Source organism: Thermobia domestica, chromosome 13 (assembly GCF_964235325.1).
Source record: "Thermobia domestica chromosome 13, izTheDome1.hap1.1, whole genome shotgun sequence".
NCBI lineage: Eukaryota > Metazoa > Arthropoda > Insecta > Zygentoma > Lepismatidae > Thermobia > Thermobia domestica.
In genome coordinates this window covers 99,468,143-99,490,873 of record NC_137466.1, presented here as the reverse complement: position 1 = coordinate 99,490,873, position 22,731 = coordinate 99,468,143, and the positions used below count along the sequence as shown (strand labels likewise).

The 22,731-nt window shown below is 35.3% G+C and overlaps 1 protein-coding gene across 1 annotated transcript in view; it reads right to left on the bottom strand.

The window, feature by feature from the left end:
- Window positions 1–2,845: 2,845 nt before the first annotated feature.
- Window positions 2,846–22,731, bottom strand: part of LOC145669250 (serine protease Hayan-like) — an 82,398-nt gene continuing 62,512 nt past the window's right edge. The window contains exons 5-7 of the mRNA XM_081737571.1: window positions 17,020–17,273; window positions 13,132–13,295; window positions 2,846–3,151 (exon numbers count right to left, since the gene is read on the bottom strand). Of these exons, the coding sequence (XP_081593697.1) occupies window positions 2,936–3,151; window positions 13,132–13,295; window positions 17,020–17,273 (634 nt within the window). The 3' untranslated portion in view covers window positions 2,846–2,935. The remainder of the gene's footprint in view (window positions 3,152–13,131; window positions 13,296–17,019; window positions 17,274–22,731) is intronic.

Below are 22,731 nucleotides of genomic sequence, written 5' to 3'. Positions count from 1 at the left end.
AGTTGGCTACAAGAAGAAGATCGACCATTGGATGTCACATGATCTGACTCAGAAACATTTGCTCGATGGAATTCCTATCTGCAAATCTCTATTGAAACATAAACTAGAGCCATTTCTGAAGCGGTTGATCATGAGTGGCGAAAAATGGACTATTTAAAACAACAACGCACGAAAAAGATCGTGATGAAAGGGAGGAGGAGCTCCACAGTCTGGAGCAACACCCAGAAAGGTTATGTTATGTTGTTTAGTGGTATTAGAACTATATCCTGCATCACAAGCTGCTGCCACTGGGCAAAACGATGAACTTAGACTTGTAACGTCGACAATTATCGTCAGTGCACCTAACAATTCAAAAGAAATGACCGAAAATGTTGGACAGAAAGGGTATCGTTACAACGTCAGACCGCATACATCTTTAATGACCCATCAGAAATTGATAGAACCTGGCTGGTAGATATTAACGTATCTACCATTTAGCAAGGGCCTGGTACAGGCAGAACTCCCTGAATGATGTTAAGTTAATTTCGAAAGAGGTCTGTAAAAAGCTCGTTTCTCAATTGTTTGGCCAGAAACCACAGAATTTCTGTAGCGACGGGATTATGGTGGTGTCTTACAAAAGGGAGGCCATTAAACATAATGGTATATATATGTGCCTTTATAATATTATTTTTAAATTACATTAAATGAATTCTCAATTTTGACCTTCAAAGGCTCAATTTTTAGACAACTTGATATAATAATTTCTCAAGAGACCATTTTTTTTGACAATTCGATTTCTGAAAATGCTTGCTATCGTCGGATGTAGCACCCAAAGAACCCAAGAAAAACAAGTTTTAAGCGGCAGACTGTAAACAGGGCCGGAGATAAAGGGTTCAAAGTTCGAATACAGAACGCAGAAAGTGCATATAATTTTCACTTTCATGTAATTTTGAAACGAATGGAGGAATTGAGATCAAATTTTGAAGTGTGAGTATCGAGTGTGAAGCTCTTCGAATAGGTATACTGCGCATCATGTCGGCCATCTTAAAAGTCGCCATATTGGAGTTATCGAAAATACAGAAACGGGAAGGAAGTCATATGGCATATCAATTTATGCTAGCTTGTTCCCAGAAATTCAAATATGAAGTTAGTTTTTACCAACCTTTATGAGGTTCTTTAAGGTGCTATATTAATATGATTGTATGCACCTTTCAAGCTTGATTTAACAACATAACACTGTGCCACACTCACAGCTCTATTTTGATCATGTTTCTGGTTCACGTTGAACCGACTGAAATGGCAGAAGACACTGCCATTAATTTCGCTTGTTCAAAATTTCCAGAATTCGTAACTACTCAACATATAAAGGTTGGTAAAAACTAACTCCATATTTGAATTTCTGGGAACAAGCTAGCCTAAATTGTTATGCCACATGATTTCTTTCCCGTTTCTTTATTTTCGGTAACTCCAATATGGCGACTTTTAAGATGGCCGAAATGATGCGCAATATACCTATTCGAAGAGCTTTACACTCGATACTTACACCTCAAATTTGATCTCAATTCCTTCATTCGTTTCAAAATTACATGATGTTTATATGCACTTTCTGAGTTCTGTATTCAAACTTTGGACCCCTTTATCTCCGGCCCTGTTTAGGTCTACCGCTAAAAACTTGTTTTTCTCGGGTTCTTTGGGTGCTGCATCCAAGTATAGCAAAATTTTCAGAAATCGAATTGTCGAAAAAAGAATGGTCCCTTGTCAGATCTGGTATAAAGGTTTGATAGTTCCAATACTAAAAAGCAATAAACCCATAGACATAGCAGTAAATTCTAATAGCTTTATTGCTTCGTTAATTCAAAATTTTTGAAAATTTAGTCAGACTAAAATGGTTCCTAGAAAAAGTCCTATCAAATATGATGGGATTCAGGAAATCAAATCTACTCGTGACGCACTAGGTTCACAGGAAAATATTTTACGGTCGTCAGTATAGACATGCGAAAAGCTCAGGACTCAGTAACTCCTGGTATTTTATCAGGAAAAATGTATAAGCTTAAAATTTCATCTAAATTTGTTACATTCATAACGTCTGATCAACAGGCCGTTTTTATAGATATTTTTTAAATGAGTAATTTATATAGTAAACTTAACACCACATCAATTGGATTATTGCAGGGTAATAAGCTTACCTAGTTAGCCCAATATTATTTGATCAGGTCTTTTGTTTTCTCCCCATCACCTGAAGAGGAACAAGTAATCAAGGAAATGAGGATGCAAGATTAAGAGCCAAACAATTCTGATGATTATAATAATGTGACATTTCCTCAGGTACCGGTACTTTATAGAAAAAAGGAAAGAAAATTAAGGTCGTAGCTATACAAAATTTGTAATATAACTAGGACTTATGTAGCTCAGAATATAGTCCTTGTCGGAAGAAACGGAAGAGCAATTGTAAGCACGATTAATGGGGAATGCAACAATTTGTAAGAGAATATTATTTTAAGCCTTGGAGCTCGAAGTATTTTAAGAAATAATGATATGTGACCGGTTTCTGTGCATAAAATAATATTATTATGAATATGAGTAATTCAGTGATTTTAGAAGATTTCTGTTTTACGCTTAAATGGCTGAACAAATCTTTGTTGAAGATATGGGCAAATATTATTGCATATTCATAGGCTACTACGGTAGTAGGTTAACTTCACTAAATTTAATCTATCTGCATAATATACAACCAAGTAACGTCTAAACTAAAGTAGTGAACCATATTCCAGTAGAAAGAGCTATTAACATTCAACCTGGCAACATTTCTTAGTTTTCTCTTTGTACTTAAAGTAAGGAAAGTAATTATGCTATCTGTAAGATTGAGAGGAAAATTCCATTTATTATCAACATAATAATAAACTAAGTTTGTTAAACAGTTAAATAAAATACAAGATAATAACAAACACTGGATCTGTCAGGGCCACACCACAGTTTCAATCCAATCAAGAAACTTCGATACTTTAGTGAAAATTGCTGGCACAGGGGAAGCACATGGTTCCACTCCAGAAGATAACACTCCAACCACAGTGAAACGCTGACACGTCCCTACGTCGATAGCTTCATCAAAATCATCGGGAATTTCATTCATTTCCAAATTTTCGACGTACATTAAAGGCCCTCCTGAATCACCCTAAAAGTAAATTCAACTTTATTATATTTCTATTGATAATAATATTAGCTTTCTTAGCTTTTTATTTAAAATACCAGTCAGAAACTAAATTGTGAGGTATTTTCTTCCTTTCATTTTTTTTTTTTTTTTTGTTTGAATTCATAACATATTTGAGGGTACAGTAAAAACTAAAATGCTAAAAGTTTAGAGAAATATTAGGCGTGTTACAAAATTGAGAATTGATTTTTTCTGTAATGATCTACACACACTGGAACTCAGTTGCTTTATCAAGAAACGCCATTTATAGAGAACTTGATCGGTAGAATAAAGTTGTACTTGAAAACTGAAACTGCGCTGTATAAAAATATTGGTGTTGTTTTAATCTCGGAATGCATGATTTTGTTCCATTTCAACATACAATCAAGGTTTGAGTGAGGAACGTTGAAGCTATAGGAAGTACACACAAATCTGCACGTACTGTGAGTCTAAGAGTTAATCAAACATAAACACGATGGACCTTATGCAGAGTCGTTCTGACGCGTGATTAGTGCCATTCTAAAGAGTTCGACTAACATATGTTTCCTGCAGTAGATAGGCCTTTAGTATGACGCTAATCATACGTCTAAACGACTCTGCATAAGGCCTGATATTTTTAACGTTTTGCGTCCGGTTTCAACACCAAGGCCATATAACACGTAGACTTAGAGTTTAAGATGGTATCCAGACCATTGTAAGCATTTAATGCTTTTCCACCGATAATCGAACCCGGATCCACGTGCATTAGGCATAGCTTAGAATCAGCGTGAAGGGCAAACACAAGAAAGAATATCTGTACATGAATGAATTTTGCTGCCGACATTCCGAGTATGAACATAGATTTTTTAAATTTAACGTCCCATGATTATGCGCTGAGGCTAAGAGAGACAGTTATGATATGGATGATAATGGTGGAATGAAGAAAGTGGGAGGAAACAGAAGAACTCCGAAAAATCACGCATACTGTGTTTGTCCACCTCAAAGCTCACTTGGCGATAGCTGGGATCGAACCACGGACTCCATGCGGTAGATGTGGACGCTCTACCACTAAGGCATTGCAGCCTCATGAACAGCGAAATGGTAAGCACTTGTAGGACATAATGTTTAAAACATCAAGACTTACTTGTGCATACATTATTTCAGAGATGATAACATATAAGGTGCAAATTTTTTTTTTCACTCTTCTAATAAAAAAAACCGTAACGATTTAGAAAACCTTAGGTAACGTTCCATTTAAAAATGTCTATCCCTTTATCACACCATGAGTTGTTGAATCATGAGTCCGGTTTGTTATGGCATTTTTGTTACTTTTTTTAAAGAAGACATTTCCAACTGTCCAACCTCTGACGTAGGAACACGCTTTTAAGATCGGAGAAACGATAGAGTAAAGAAGGGGAGGTAATCATGGATCAGCGAATAGTATGCCTGCAAAACCATCAACTACGCTATCGATGTTCTGGTTTGCCTGTTGTAAGGTTTTCTATCTGCTCTTTCTCTTCCAAGTGATTTGCTGAAAATAGGAGCAGAAAACTGTGGCGTCACAGAGTCAAAGGTGTCCAAACTCATGAGGTCGGCGCTCACGAGTTCGGAACTCACGCTCACTCGACCTCAACCTCACGAAGTGAGCTTAGGTCAGACTGGTTATGTGAGCGTGAGGTCAGATTGGTGAGGTGAGCGTGAGGTCGAAATGAGTTTGTGAGCGTGCGGCTGAGTGAGGTTAGGTCAGACTGATGATGTGAGTGTGAGGTCGAGTGAGTGCGAGGTCGAAATGAGTTTGTGAGCGTGAGGTTTAGTGAAGTTGAATCAAAGTAGACATCTGTTTCTTCCAATATCAGGGAGAAATACAGTATATTGTAATTCGAAAACACTGTAGATTTTTTATTCTCTACACAAAAGCTTCTTTTTCTCTATCTGAAGATAGCACCTGCTGTGAAACGACCATAGGTAAGCAGGGAGTATCTTTGGTCCGCTACCTTCTCTTTTCATTGGCCAACTTGGGATAGAAGTTTGTAATGGACCCGTCTGGTCTCCATTGCAGTATAAAATTATTTTTCTTTGTATACGCCCTTATTGTTTACCTTTACCATTTCAAGGGCGTATTAGTTATTGTTAATATTGCATTCATGCCATTATTTCTGTTATTTTGTTATATATAAGTTAATGTTGGCTTATATTTAATCTGCGCCACCGGTGTATTGGCGTTAATGGCCGAGAAATTATAGCCAGTTATCTTCTTTTTCCTCTGTTAAATTGATATTTTCTGTTGTTTATATTATTAGTGATTGAAATAGAAATAGTAGTGTTGATCAAGAGAAGAAAACATGAATTTGTTGTATTAATTTAAATAGTCTGGAATCCGTGAGGATTCCGTAACTGGAATGTCTTCTCTCCTGTTTATAAATAATATCTTTCACACCAGGATTAATAGAACATCTTAGAAGTTAATTACAAATAACAATTCAGATGCCTGTACAGATATGATAGTGTAGTCGTTTTATTATTATTATTGTGTATGCCATGTCAAATGATTAGGTTTGCTTCCTGTGATTAAATGATCATCCTTCTGCTATTGCAAAACTGAGTCACTACAAGTAATATAAATGTTATTGATATACATATATATGATGAAACACGACGATTTAAAAGGGCTAAATATGCATTGGAATACGAAGATATTAGTAAATAAATGTTAATTATGTGTATTGGTGGATGAAACAGGAATGCTATTACGTACATAACTCACATGTTAATGTTGATGAATTTGGATATATGGATGTGTACACTATCATAATCACACTGGCATAACCGTCTTGATTGTAACCGATATGACGAGACGACAACTGTTTGTTTGTTATATATAGTAACAGAATTAAAACTAGTCAACATTCTACAGTTGTGTTTAATTCCTATTCTCATCTTATGGAACGCATTGTGTATTTATTCCTGATGTGTTTATGTCCTGTTTCTTTCCTTGTAAGCCTGTCCTACGTTGGCAACGAATCAGCACTCGGAAGTCCGATGCTTTAATGTTTATCTCAATTGTTATTGTGGGATTGCCTGCGCCGTACCAGAACGGTGTAAGAAAGGGCACTACAAAATTGGCGACCGTTTATCCAGGATATAGTAAAGTCTGGTTTTACTGAAGCACGACGTGGTGAGTAGGTAACAAGAAGAGAAACATGAGAGGATACATACATGAGGAGATGACCAGATGCGGATGAATCACTGGATTTTGGACAATATGAAAATGATAGAAGAAAATAGTGAGAAGGAAGCCTTAGGCGAGGATTGGCAATATGCCTGCTGTATAAAAAGAAAAGTATCACCTAAGGAAGGACGCAAAATAGTGGCTTCAATTATATGTGAAAAATGTAAATGCTACTATCACTTTAGGTGTATTAACATGACATTTGAAAGCTGTGTACAAATGAGTTTTACTGAAGAAATTTGGATTTGCGACCGTTGCCGAAGTAAACAGAAGAAGGTGTCTAGCTTGCGAGAAGAGGCATCACGCCAGAATATAGAAGCCACAAGAAAACCACAGCCACCAAATACTCACAAGGCAGCTGTGTATGTTAACACTTTGGATGAAATGAAAGAGAGCATCAAAGCTGAAGCGAGTTCTCAACTGAAGGAGATGAAGTGTCTTTGCGAAGAGAATAATCGTTTACAACAGAAGCTTCAAGACTGTTTACTCTCTCTGGATGAACAGAAAACAAAGTCTGAGGAGATGAAGAAAAGAATGAGTGATATGGAAGCAAATCAATATTCTCTCATGACCAAGTTAAAACAGAAGGACAAAGAAATAGCTGAAAAGGTAAAAACTATTAAAACTCTTGAAGAACGGACTCAAGTGTGTAAGTGTTCCATTCTTAATGATAAGGTGACGGAGCTGGAATCAAAATTAGCAAAAACAACAAATGCACAACAAGCTTTATTGGATCGAATCAGATCTTATGAGGAGCGTGTAGCGGATTATGAAAGTATTATTGGCGCTAAAGACAGCGAACTCGGTGTGATTACTGAAAAACTATGTGAACACCAGCGACTTCTCGAAGTCGAATATGCAAAACACAATAAACTAAAACATAAAACTGAATGTGTACAGATAGAGTGAATGAGTTATTGTCGTCAGTGAATAATTATGAACAAAAGATTGAAACATTATGTGCACATAAAATCACTCTGGAAAAAAGGAGTAAAGCTCTCGAAGAAGCTAACTACAACATGGACTTACAGCATAAGTGTGAGGCTGAATCTTTGCTAACACGAATGAAAAAGTTGGAATCCCTTGTGCAAGAAAAGGATAAAAAGATTCAGAGCCTTGAAAATAATTTAGAAGAACAGAGAAAACAGTTTGAAAATAATCAGCAGCTTCAAGAAAATTTGCATGCGGAAGTTGAGGAGCTACGGAATACTCTACATGAAAAGGAGAATACGATACATAAAGGAATGTCTGAGAAGGAAAAGGAGATAATTTCATTACAACATGCACTGACGGAAATGCTTTCTCAAAAATCAAAAGAAAAAGAAGAAAGGAATGCAGAGATTAATATGTATTCTGAAAAATTGAATCGTGCCGAAGTTGTTATACGTGATAATTTTATTGCTATAAGGGAAAAAGATGCTGAAATTGAGAAGCTGCAAATACAGCTTAAAGCTTATGAGAAGAATGAAAGGTACATAAAGACTATATGTCAAGAATTTGATAGTCTTCGAGACGAAAATTATAGTCTCAAAACGGAAATAGACAGCCTGAAGGAGGCTTTAGATTTGAAGGAAACGGAAATGGTTTCATTAAAGACAAATCGTGGCCAGCTGTTGTCACAGTTTGAAGTGAGTTTGAAACAAAAACAAGAGGAACTAGACCGAGAGAAGAAGGAAGTTCAAGCTCTTAGGGATGTGCTATTCAAGAGTACACCACAGAATGTCGATTTTGAGCCTTTGGAAGCAGATAACTCCAAGCTACAAGAACAGAATGAAAAGCTTTCAGAATCCGTTCACAAGTGTAGTAGGGAATATAAGTATCGGAGGCTTAAGAAAGAACCATCAAACTCTGATTATTCGCCAGAATCTGACAAGAATGATGATCAGAGTAATCAACGGTGGAAGCGAACTAAGACCCTGCAAGAGAAAATAGTGCTCGGAGAAAATAAAGAAAATAAATGTGTGTCAAATAGTGTAAGAAGAGTACGAAAGCTATGGAAAGGGTCACAGGATGAAGACTTCGATTACCTTAAGGCTGAAAGCGAAATTAAAGAAGGATTGATACACAGGGCTACTTCAAATAATTGTATGAATTACAAAACTAGGAAGAAGAACAACGGAAAGAAAGTGAAAGAAATGATCCTGAATGTGCATCGAAAGAAGAGAAGAAAAGTATATGAGATTAGAAGGATCCGTAATCTGGAGAAAACCTTGAATAGCGATATCTGGACCTGGAAATCGAACACATGGACACGGAAAGTTGTAGGAGAGGAAAAAAAGAACAGTCATAGAAAGAAGAAACGAAAGAAAATCAGGACTGTACATGTGAGAGGATGGTTTAAGATGAAACGGAAGATTGACCAACGGAAAGTGAAGAAAGAAATAAGAGTAGTGAATGAAGCCTAGTTCATGTAAATTTTGCTCACTCGTTCCTTGTTTCTCTATTATTGTTTATTGTGTATTTGTCATGTGTTGTGATTTGAGTGTGCCCGGTTATTTAAGTACCTTGCACTAGACAATCAGAAAAAAAAATATGTATATATATATATATATATATATATATATATATATATATATTTTATTTGAAGACGGGGCAAACTGTAATGGACCCGTCTGGTCTCCATTGCAGTATAAAATTATTTTTCTTTGTATACGCCCTTATTGTTTACCTTGTTTACCTTTACCACTTCAAGGGCGTATTAGTTATTGTTAATATTGCATTCATGCCATTATTTCTGTTATTTTGTTATATATAAGTTAATGTTGGCTTATATTTAATCTGCGCCACCGGTGTATTGGCGTTAATGGCCGAGAAATTATAGCCAGTTATCTTCTTTTTCCTCTGTTAAATTGATTTCCTCTGATTCCTCTTTTTCCTCTGATTTCCTCTGTTGTTTATATTATTAGTGATTGAAATAGAAATAGTAGTGTTGATCAAGAGAAGAAAACATGAATTTGTTGTATTAATTTAAATAGTCTGGAATCCGTGAGGATTCCGTAACTGGAATGTCTTCTCTCCTGTTTATAAATAATATCTTTCACACCAGGATTAATAGAACATCTTAGAAGTTAATTACAAATAACAATTCGGATGCCTGTACAGATATGATAGTGTAGTCGTTTTATTATTATTGTGTATGCCATGTCAAATGATTAGATTTGCTTTCATTCTATAGATTTGCTTATATTTGTTGGCTGATGATATGCCAGATCACAAAGTGATTAATTTCATCAGCTTTGCAGATTGTAGACTGCAGATAAGTTGCATCACGCAGGAAAGCCACACCAGGAGAAGAAAACACAAAGCATTATAACATATCAGGAATACTTAACGATCACTCTTTATTTAGCTCCAATTAGGTTAAGGGGCGTATGCAGTTTCTGATGCGACATATGATTCCACGTACAACTCACGTTTACATTAGCCATCAAGCGCCTAAGGAGAATCATTATTTTACGGGGTTAAATTCCAAAGTTGGGCGTCCGTTTCCAGCAAAATTTTTAAAATTTACAGGAAAGATATGGATACTTTGATCATTTGTGTGCTTGATAATATATGAGAGTCTCGAAAAATCTGTTTATTTCTTATATATAAGCGGTTATAAACATGGCACTACACGGTGAGCGGATGGAACTACTTGGCGCAAGGTAACTGAACAGTTGCATTGTGGGAAAGAAACGAGCATTTATGTTATCAACATGGCGAATGTACAAGGGGAATTAACTAACAGTTTTAACATTTGTGAAGCAATACGTTGATAACGAGCAAAATCTTTTAAAAGTTTGTGAAGAGCACGGATTAATGAACCTAATAACAAATTGCAGAAAGTGTGGAAAGGAGATAACAGCGAAAATACGTGGCGAAAGCGGACGCCCAACTTCGGAATATATGCCTTTTACGTATACAATACACATAATTATCATAGATTATTTCATATTTTTATTCATTTATTTATTCACTTCATCAAATATTTATATCTACTATAATTAATAATCTTCGTCGCAGAATATATCATAAATGATCTCCTTTAACAACATGAAGCACACTAGACACGCAATTACATTAATATAAAACCAACGCATTGTACAACAGAATCAGCCCCTGAGTGTCAATATTAAAACTGTGACTGCTATTGCCATTTGTTTAACCTAATTTAGGATTAAACAGCAAGTTCCTGATATGGTTATCAAATATACAAATACGAGGAAAGGAATATATTCCATTCACGGAATCCTTACGGATTCCGGACGTTTAGATTTAGCTGGACATTATTTAAGCTATATTACGTCCAGAAACAATATATAAAATTTATCACTTTAGAAGGCAACGTATATGTATCACACTTCAATCACCCATTTTTCTACATACCAAAACTCTATATGCCAAAACTATTCTTTCTAACATACAAAGATCAAACTTCAATTGTCATGTAAAGAAAAAGAATAAAAATAGGCATTAATTTCAATATCAATTTTGCCAACATTACGATGGTGCAGATAAATTTCATGTCATCTTTTACTTTAGAGATTAGATTGATATCGTTGATCAAATTCAACATTAACAATAATTCCAAACATTTAAAGTTCGTTAATATGAGTAATAAGGGCGCACATAGATAAAATCACATAAAATGCTGTAATGGATCAAACAGGTCCATTACAGTTTGCCCCGTCTTCAAATAAAAAAAAAATATATATAATATTTTTTTTAAAGCAATAAAATTGAACGAACTACCTATAGATCGATTCAACAATTTAACACAAAAAATGTATTTGCAACGTTCTTCAGTACTATGTAAACTCATTCAACCGATTCTCAACTATTCAACACTAATGTACCCTTTTTCCTACATACCCGTCGCATAGATATCATTAACAAAGAACAAACAAACTGAATTATATTATCACAACACATTGAACACATGATTAGCAAAATGGATAGCAAGTTGAACACATTATTCTCTTTAGTGTCTTTGTCGTCAGGTATTTCTTAGAAGCAAGTAGAAAATAATCACGAAATGTCTTGTTGTTTTGTCAGGCACACTGGGGTATTTAACCTCGAAATCCGATCAAGAATATTCATCATTTAGTATCATAAAATAACCGATTAAATTAAATTGTTTTTTATTTGCCTACATTTTTAAAGATACATTACCGCCAAAACTGGTTTGAATATTTTCCTTTGTCCCTTTAACTATAGTTTTCTGTTGTGATTTCACTTGCTATTGTTTAATAGGGATTTTGTAGGCTAAGTCAGTGTTTTATTTACGAATTTTCTAGAGGGGAGGGAAATCTTGAATTTTGGGCTAGCAGTCAATCACATAAGAATTGCAGCCCTCCCCCACCCTCGGCCGAGGGGAGCCCATCTCTCCAACTACTTGGACACAATTTCCCCCCGAATATACTATTCGCCCCCAAATCAGAGTGCTTAAATCCTTAGCGAGATTCCCCCTCCCCAATGAGTTTCCACACCGGTTTGCATGTTGAATACATTGCAGGCTACATCACTTAGTAGCCCTTGTCCATCCTTCCTAAACAGGATCAGTCTATACAGTATTTTCTTCCACCTTCCGTTATAATTTTATCCTTTCAAGCCACAGAGAATACGTTCATTTACCTTCACAGTTGCCGTTCTTAAAAGGAAAATTATAGTATAATTAAAAGCGCGATTCTGTCATTTTGAAAGAAAATATACCCTCCCCCCAAAAAAAAGTTTAACGGGTGCAACCAACGCCCTAAAACCAGCCTGTGGGCACCCCTGACTGCTCCAAATAGAAAATAGAATTTATATATTTTCTGGGCGAGTATTTGAGAGACATTATTACATCTTGCTAAGTATACAGAATTTCATATATACCAACTATTTACTTGGAAATAAAATTCATATAGTTACTAAATAATTGTTTTTGTATAAATATAACTACGCAGAACAGCCATAAATAAATGTTTTGTATTAATAGGGTAAATGTGCCAGTCCTCGACCATTTAACCCATTTTCGTATAATCCTTTAATCGTTGTTCATAGAGCGGAACAACTTAGGAAGATGCAACTAGCTCACGTGTGTTCCTAAAGCTATATTTCATCTATATTTTATCCAAACCGGAGATAACTTATACCGTTTATGCAATATTAGTCGGACAAACACCGATAATTGATTTATTTTTAGTGTTCGACCAGGGCCGGATTTAATGTTTTGCCGCCCCTAGGCCCCAAAGTGTTTGGAGCTCCCCTCCCCCCGTCGTGAACAAAATTTTAACAATACAAAATTATCATATAGAAAAAAAAACTGATTTTATAAATATCTTGGTTTTGTACAAATTTTAATGCATTTTCACTTTGTGCCCTGTAAAGAAAGATTTCAATTGTTACAAATTAAGTTTTTTTAAGTGAATTTACATAGAATGATTAATTTGAGTTTTACAATACGAGCTAGTTTAATAACACACGAAATTCGTTTCGAATTTTCGACTGTACGTAATGGTTTTAATATTGAAACTACGGAGAGTGTCTCTAAATGACCAGAATAACTGTCATATTGGAAATGACTCATAAAAGACAGTACAAAACTCTAGCAGTTGAGATATTCCTTCTCTCTCTCTCTCTCTCTCTCAAGCACAGCAAGTCTAGTTTCAGATTTTTCTCTGTAATATATTCTATCATATCTACTACATTTAAACATAATGTAACATATTCGCTAAAGATATTCTAGTTTCAAAAATCGATCAAATGAATAAATAATATAGTACGTAACACTTACTTCACATACACCCATCGATGCATTCATATGTGCAGCACACACCATAGTCTCGTCGATTCCATTGACAATTTTAATTCCTCTTCTGTTTATGTATTGTTCATTGCACTTTTCCCTAACTACATGGTTCAGATAAGCTCTTAGTAGGTATCTACTCCTAGGACCATCTATAATGTAATAAATTCATGTAAATTAGTAACCATAATGCATTAAAATCATGTCAAAAAAGCAAACTCCTGATCTTGATTATCAGCATTACTGTCAAATTCAGATCTTTTAGCATACGAATATAGTAGACCCACAACCATCCGGCTCAATGGGACCAAAGTGTATAATAACAGGGGAAAAAAAGAAGAACGCTAGATTACTATAATTCTCACTTCCTGTCCCACTCATACATTAAAAAAGCACTACAGTAGAGCGTCGATTATCCGAACGTCGGTCAACCGAACGGCCGCTTAACCAAACTGTGTACTCGCTCGCACCTGTTACTCTCCCACCCTACCGTCCATCATCCCCCTCACTCCCAACCAAGTTTCCCACAGTAGTCGCCGCACTGAGCCACCGCTGGCGGAACATTGTTTCTAATGGGGCCTTCATAAGGCGCTTCTGACCGGCCAAGCCGCCAGTCGCTGTGTTTCAACAATCAGCACACTTCTTTTTATGAATAAATTTACTGTACAGTACTTCTTTTTGGCAAATAAACATGTACAGTTCGATTATTCGAACAAACCAGTTTTCCGAACACCCATGTCCCCCAATTACTTCGGATAATCGACGCTCTACTGTATTTATACCAAAATCCTCTCAGATCGTAGGTAGGTCGATTTCTTAGAGGGAACGAAAACTTCACTGGACAATACAAAACATCAAAATACACCATGAAACTCTATCTATTTATAGTTTATGAAATCTGTAACAAGCATTATCAACATCATTTTCAATTTACATTCTTGACTGTTTAGTTTTGGCATATATTTATCTGAAGAAGCAACTGACAGTGAAAGTTCCAGTAAAGGTTGAAAGTGGCTGATGGGGGTGCAAACTCCTGGCCATCCCGTAGCTACAGGCCTGCTCTAGAATTCATTTATATTCACAATTAATGTTCTGTATCTTGATGGAATCATATTTTGGAAGTGCATCTGATTCCACGCCTTTGATACTTGCCATGACACAATAAAATGGTACTTGAATCGAAATTCTCAGAATGTGAAAATCCAATGGGAGATATTTGGTACATCAAGGAAGAAGACTATAATTTCAAATACAATTAAGTAAAAATGTTCTAAGTTGAATTTCATTTCGTAAGCAAAATTGTAATAGTTTCATATCAAGTTTTGCTTCAATTTAAAAATTCTTTACAATGTTCTGTTTTAGAGGGAAAAAATAATAAAGCAGACAGTGCTCCTTTAACGTCCCCCTGGCTACGAGCCTATCCACTCTTATTCATATTTTCTGACCCCGAGGCCAGTAGTTCATAAATATTTGTTGTGTATTGTACTGTACATTTTGAAAATTTATTACAGAAAAAGCAATTTAAAATAAATTTTATAGTCTAACTTAATTGCAAGAAACATAAAATGATGTAGCTGTAAATACACACAATTTTAAAATAAACAGAACACTAACGTAAAACGTAGGTATAATTTTTAAAATTATCTGTTCATTGATAAACGATTATACAAATCTGAAAAAGTAGACCTAGGGAAAAAGTTTTTTAAAAAGTTTGAGAAAGCCCTTGATAGATAACTACTTCTTCTTGACCAAGCTTCGTTTTTATAAAGGTGTTAAAAGTTGAGTAGTTCGTTAAAAAAGTTTTAAATTTTATTATGGATACTTTTCTTTCTCGGAACTATACCGAATAGTACGGAAGCCGGATAATCGAGAGCCAGGTAGTCGATAACTCACCGTATATATATTAAATCTCTCAGAATAATATATTTCGTGTGGGAAAATTATCACAAGAAAGAATAAGAAATATCCACACAACTTCGCAAATGTAATAATATATCTGTTTATCATCCCACTACCAGAACTCCGATAAGTTCATGTGGCGCTTACATTGACTATTCTGAAGGTGATTCATGAGATATCATCCCAGCTCAAACTATGCTCTACCTCTAACCTATTATGCAGCCATCGACAAAAGACAATAAAATATTCTTTACTTTACTCCACCACTGAACAGTGGCCTCGAATTTCTGGGTTAAAGGCATCGACCAGCTTGCCAGGACATGTTCTCCAAGAATTAAGTTATTGCGACTGAGACTTCGCCCCGATGTACACTGTGGAATAAAATCGAGCCTAATTGAAAGCTCTAATTGTTTAAATTTAACAAATTTATTATTTTGAGTTTGATCGCCAACCAATATGCAATTTCAAAAATACATATATGCTGAAATTTGAATTATGGATACGGTCCTTGTCCTATTTTCAAATAATTACATTGAAAATAAGAATTTTAAGGTATACAATGAAATCGTCAGAGTAGATTTAAATCGGAAAATTGCTTACGCGCTACTGACATCTGTTTGCGTCAGACAAGCAACCGATAGCATAGATAACGACGGTTATTAGCAGAGCCCGGATGTTGTTGACCTAAAATTTTCTAAAAAGTGACCTATAAAATGACACTAAAATTCCTGTAAAATGACCCTAAAAATCACAAAAATTGACCTTAAAACTTCCGTTTTCTTAAACGTTTATTTCGTGAAACATTGACATGTTGTAATATCCATTGGATTTTTAGTTAACATTTCTCACTCATATTAAAAAGTATTGTTTCACTTAGTTGCAGTCCATTGATCATTTATTTCTATTGATCAGTCCATTGTACGGCATTGTAAGTATTGAAAGCGTCAATTCACTCCCGAGTTAAACCTAGGAAGCACTCTTGAACAATAAAAGTTCGCAAGTGTAGACTACATGAAAATAATAGATAGAAACATGTTTAAAATCCTTGTACGCCTTCTAATCCATTTTTAGTTATTCACGTGATCACATCCTTTGTGGTCAACAACCCAAAACTATCTGTTTGGCCACCTACCAACCCCCACCTTTTGTTAACCAGCTACAGCTTAGTTTTCATTAGCTTGTTAAGAATGCAGTTTTTCCACCCCAACAGTCAGGAAGCAAGAAAACAGATGATTCAACTTCGTCTTTTCCACATCCGTAAACCGTGTTCATTTAAAGATTTCCTTATGTAGAAGAAAAAGAATAGAAAGACCATAAGTGACCTAAAAGTCTCCTTAAAATATTAAAAAATGACCTGAAATTTCAAAACGGCAAAAAGTGACCAAAAGTTGACCCTAAAAAACTATATTTTTAGAACCTAGAGTTCATGGATAACGTTTATATTTGAACTTGCCTTGTCCTATGCGTAACAGAAAAAAAGTTGACTTGTCAACAAGATCCGGGCCCTGGTTATTAGCATTACTGGAATAAATACCTAAACTACAAAATGATCTAACTGAAGTGAAGAGATAGGTTGAGAATGGAATAGGATGTATAATAAGAATTGAGTAATTACATTATACATGATCTTGTGTATATCAATATTTCTCCTGTATAAACCATTATGTCTTCTTAGATCATGAAGATATCAAGATGATTCATTGGGAGAGACGCTAATGAGGAATATTACTGAGGACTGAAATCAAATAACTAACAACGTATACTAGGATGAAATACTCATAACTTAATAAAGACTTCTAATTATCGTATTATTTATCTTAATCTTCTCCATTTCAGTCCTCACCAAATAAGCATTGGAATTTAGATTAATGGATGAGAAACCTAGTATTAAATATATTTAGTCACCATTCTTTGGATGCAAACAGTTCCAATTATCATAGGGGAACTGAACCTACAACTATAGGAAAATGTACTTACTATAAGTTGTTCTTCCCCATCCAGCAGTCTCAAGATCATTTGGAACATTATCTGATGTTGCGAGGCAGGTGGGATGAATAAATGGAGAGAATTCCACTTTTTCCTTCAACTTTAAAATTGCTATATCATTGTAGGAAGCTGGAGGTGTGTAATTTGGATGAACATAGATCTCTTCAATGCACACGTCCTTAACTTCTTCTTCGTCTGATTCGCGATCTACTTCACCCAGTCTCACAACCACAGGGTTTACCTGTCTATAATAAATGAATATAAAGTAAAGTGATAAGCCAACAAAAGTACTACAACTTAATTCTTTTTATTATTTGGATATGAAGGTATTCAGTGAATGAACTTGAAAGTTATCCCTAATTATAATTTATAATTTTGTATTGTATTATATTGTGTTGACTTTTCTGGATGAAATGTTAGGTTAGATCCTCTAGTGTAGATGCTATTTAATGCACCCTAAATGACCAACACGTATTTATGAAACACAGATTTATAGAAGAAATTTCAATAAAGATTTGTACCAATGAAGAGCACCAGTCAATCCTTCGTTTTACTACAAGTAAACCTATGATATGTGTCGACATCCACAGTCAAATAAAGGTACATTTTGAATTCCTTAGCGAGATTTAAACTGAAAGAAAATATTATATTTGCGGAAGTAACTTAAAGTAGAAACGGCTATATTTCCAATGTTAACCTTCTTTCATTGTATTTTAATAAACACAGGTACGTTTTTGTATCAGAATATTGCAAGACTTATCATTTATCCTTGTAATTACATGGTTCTGAAGTGTGTATAATCTGGTAGAAATGAAATGAAATCTTTAAGTTTAACGTCCCACGGTTATGCCTGTTAGGCCAAAGGAGACGGTGATAATGAGAAATGAGTGAAATGGTGGAATGATGAAAGTGGGAGGAAACGGGAGAACCCCGAGAAAACCCACGAGCACGGTGTTTGTCCACCACAAAGTCCACACGGCGCGAGCTGGGATCGAACCAGGGACCCCAAGCACCGGAGGTGAACGCTCTACCGCTGAGCCACCGCGCCCCCTATAATCTGGTACAGAACATTACAACACTAAGACGCTAACGCCACTTCAGCACCCCTGCGGCAAAAGTTATTCATAATCGGACTTTTTGTAATTTCGATTGCATATAGCTCCAAAAGGATGTATTTTTTGACCCACGTTTATTAACATTTGTTTTATTTTACTAATGAAGTTTGATTGTATTATTTTTAGCTAGATTTAGAAGTTTCTACGGTAATTGTTAAGAACAGCTACTTCTCATCTCCGGTGCACGAGGATACTTCTTACTGTTGCACAAGCTACAAAATTGATTCTATTTGATGTACAAGTGGTAATGCAACACATAAGAAACCCAGATCATGTTGTATTCACACTCCAATATGAAGTGAGAATGCAGCGTGATCTGGGTTTCTTATGTGTTGTATTACCATTTGTACATCAAATGGAATCAATTTTATAGCTAGTGCAACAGTAAGAAGTATCCACGTGCACGAAATATGCGATATGCGTTCAATTGTCCCCACACATACTCATACATTAAGTACAAGGGCACTAAACAAACATACCGTATATATTAAGTACAAGGGCACTAGACAAACATATATACATTAAGTACAAGGGCAACATTTAGAAATGCAACGAAAAGGAGAATAACGGCCAGGAAGCATTCATTTTCACATACCTCAAATGGTTGGAGGATTACAAGGGCACTACAGGGATACACATTTAAGTACAAGGGCCAAATTAAGAATTGCAACGAAAAAGAGAAAAAGGGCCAGGAAGCATTCATTTTCACATACCTCAAATGGTTGGAGGATTACAAGGGCACTACTGGGATACACATTTAAGCACAAGGGCCAAATTAAGAAATGCAACGAAAAAGAGAAAAAGGGTAAAGAAGAATTCATTTTCACATACCTCAAATGATTGGAGGATTATAAGGGCACTACAGGGATGCACATTTAAGTACAAGGGCCAAATTAAGAATTGCAACAAAAAAGAGAAAAAGGGCCAGGAAGCATTCATTTTCACATACCTCAAATGATTGGAGTATTATAAGGGCACTACAGGGATACACATTTAAGTACAAGGGCAAAATTAAGAATTGCAACGAAAAAGAGAAAAAGGGCCAGGAAGCATTCATTTTCACATACCTCAAATGATTGGAGGATTATAAGGGCACTACAGGGATACACATTTAAGTACAAGGGCCAAATTAAGAATTGCAACGAAAAAGAGAAAAAGGGCCAGAAAGCATTCATTTTCACATACCTCAAATGGTTGGAGGATTACAAGGGCACTACAGGGATACACATTTAAGTACAAGGGCCAAATTAAGAAATGCAACGAAAAAGAGAAAAAGGGCAAAGAAGAATTCATTTTCACATACCTCAAATGGTTGGAGGATTATAAGGGCACTACAGGGATACACATTTAAGTACAAGGGCCAAATTAAGAATTGCAACGAAAAAGAGAAAAAGGGCCAGGAAGCATTCATTTTCACATACCTCAAATGATTCAAGGATACAACCGAGCGACTTCAAACTGTCTTCTTTTCGTGAGGTAATTCTTATTTCAACAACACCATACTCAATAATATTCCATGAGTCACACACTCACATAACTATAATCACTGGTAATCATTCCCCCCGACATTTTTTTCTTACCGTGTTCTCAACACATTCCACGTGCAGCTCGTCGCCATATTACTCTGCCTCCTCCTTCACTCAGCTGCCGCCTATATCAATCTGCGCAGACGCACTTCCATGATTCAGTGACGTCACATAGAACATGCGAAAATCGCAACTCGTCAATGTAAATAAACAACGTTCAAAACACAACGAGAGCGGAATACACACACGTCTTCTTTTATTTCAAATCACTCATTAACTAATTAAAATTGGGTATATTACCAACTTTTTAAGTAGGTAGATATTCAATGAATAATTCCTGAAAGTATGGCGTTTCTACTCCATCCGTAACCGTGAAGTTCTTCTCCTTAACTATAACCCCTTTTTGTTGGACTGTATGCACCCACCTATTTGCCAGTTTTATCATTTTACGTCGTTACCACCACGTCTTGACCTTAGAGACAAAGAAATCAGACAAAATGTAATCGATTCCACCATTAAGTCCATTAATTCTAGAGTCAAACTGCTGATTAAGAAGAGAACACTTCCCTACAAATGTTAGCAATTTTGTTGTTTGTCTCATTACTAGCCAAGCCAGAACAATTTTAGATTTCTTACCATTAGTTTCAGACATTTGACTAAAATGCTTATTTTCTATCTCCTTACTAGTCTGAGTAATTGTGGCATTAGTTTCTTCGATTTTAGCAAATAACCGTTAAAACATTAAAACATTGTCCTGTGAGGCAATTGAAGATGATACGACTACAGGAATGAGACCACCTACCTCATCTGAATTCTCTCTATTAGTTGGGATGGTCTTGTTCACCTTACGTTTTCCACAAACCCAGTAAAATGTATTTGAGCTAACCGTTTCATAAACACTAGATGTCCCACGCATATCTATACATTCAAACTGATACCATCAAAAACAACGCTCACACATAACAGCTTTACCCTTTCCTGGATAAGTTTGTCTATCATCTTGGATAGGTTGTTTACAACAATCGTACTCTCGTTCACGAGTGTCAAAACTATACCTGTACTTCTGTGGGAATTACTTTCCCAAGTAGTCATCTTTACTATCAACTTCTCTACTTTTAATAACAGTGAATACATTCTAGGTTAAATATCTAGTAAGTGAAATTAACTTAAATTCAATTAATTCATAAATGACCTCTCTCAGGCAATACTTCTGACAGCAACAAAAGAATTCACTCTCCGTTCATTTCTCATACCACGATATTTACTCACTATGCCATATGCCATAACAACAAACAATTAAATCTTAATTCCATAAGGCATACCCATATAAATGGTGTGTTCTGTATTAAAAATATATATTGTATATGGCTTTGAAATTTATATGGTTACACAATATTAGAAGATTATTGTAACTGATACAAATTCTAGGATATAAAGGATGAAGATAGTAATAGTACGAATTAAAGAAGGAAAGTCCTTTAAGAGACTGACTAAACAGCTACTTATCACAAGCTCTTACTAAGGGCGCCGATTTCTCTGTAAATTTGCGGGGGCTCATTCAGATGCAGAAGGTATATATATATATATATATATATATAAAGATTTAAGACAAATTGCATTCAAGTTATGCCAAATATTGTATATTCATAAATACAATAGGGAGCTCACATGAGCTTTGGGGGGCCGGTCCCCTTGCCCCCCCCAGGATCGGCACCCTTGACTCTTACATTAAATATGGGACACCTAATTTATTCTGGCTCTGTGCTCATTTATTAATCTGTCAGTTACCATTTATTATAAAGAAACAGCTCAAATTAACGGTATTCATATATATCAATAAAACAGAAAAAATGTACTTTTTATTTTCCTTGTAGTGACTAACTAGGCTATTCTCCTTTCCTTTTTATTGATTTTAAATTAATTACCAATTTAAGAGTAACAGGTATCATCTTCAGGCTACAAGTTTGCGAACCATCAAAATTATATCTGAATAATAGCATAATTAAGCATCATGAAAAATTATCAGATTAGTTCGTTAATTTAATCTTTCGATGCTTAATTTCCAAAGTTAGCTCCAATAGAGTAGTGCGTTGAATTAGATAAAATTCTTTGAAGAAATACAAATAAACAATAGATCACCATTGCTGATCCTAGCAGCACTATCATTGATTTGCTGATTCACTTAATTTCACTGCACGTGGGGATAAGTGAAGTATGAAGAGGCCAGACTTTTTTCACAAAACTTTACACTGCAATTACTTTAATACAAACTTACATGTTTAATTAAGTGAGATTTGCCGGGACGTACAGTAGTATAACATTACAGGTCAGCGACAATGCTACCTCGGGAAATAAATCCAACGTGGAACCGGAAGTAGCTCTTCCCATCCTGCTTATTATAAAATTTGTATAAACGAAAATACTATCTAAAGCATCAATACTCCAGCTACCAAATGGAAATACAATCTCCCAAAACTGCATTATAGAAAAGCTAAGAGCAGCACCTTTGTAATTCCAAATGCTTACTGCATTTATGAGAAGCTTCTACGAATAAGCTTATTAATCATGCTTCCAGGAACAGTAATTCGTACACATAGTAAAATGCTAATAAATATTCAGGGCCAAACTCACTTTTAGTGCGTTATGATCTTATAATACCTCTAAAACAAATTACTTATCCTGCAGTGAATAAATTACTAATAACTTTAAGACTTACGTGAGAGCGCAAGAGTGACTGTATTTTGAACTGTGGGTAGAAAACAGCAAATACTATTATAAATGTAATGTTCTCTTACAATGTTAGATAGACACTCAAATTTCCTATCTGGTGTAAATTATGCCAGTATTAATAACGACAACGTACTCGTGGTGCAATGAAGTCAATCTACACTCTTGCAAGTCACGCAGAAAACACAATCTTTAGAACATATTAACTTTAACAAAGAAAGGTACAAAGGAAACTATAGCAATATACTGTATGACTACATACTGTAGTGAGATTATTCTTAACTTAAGCACATGCAACCAATTATTTTTCCAACACATGAATTTTGTTTATAGGT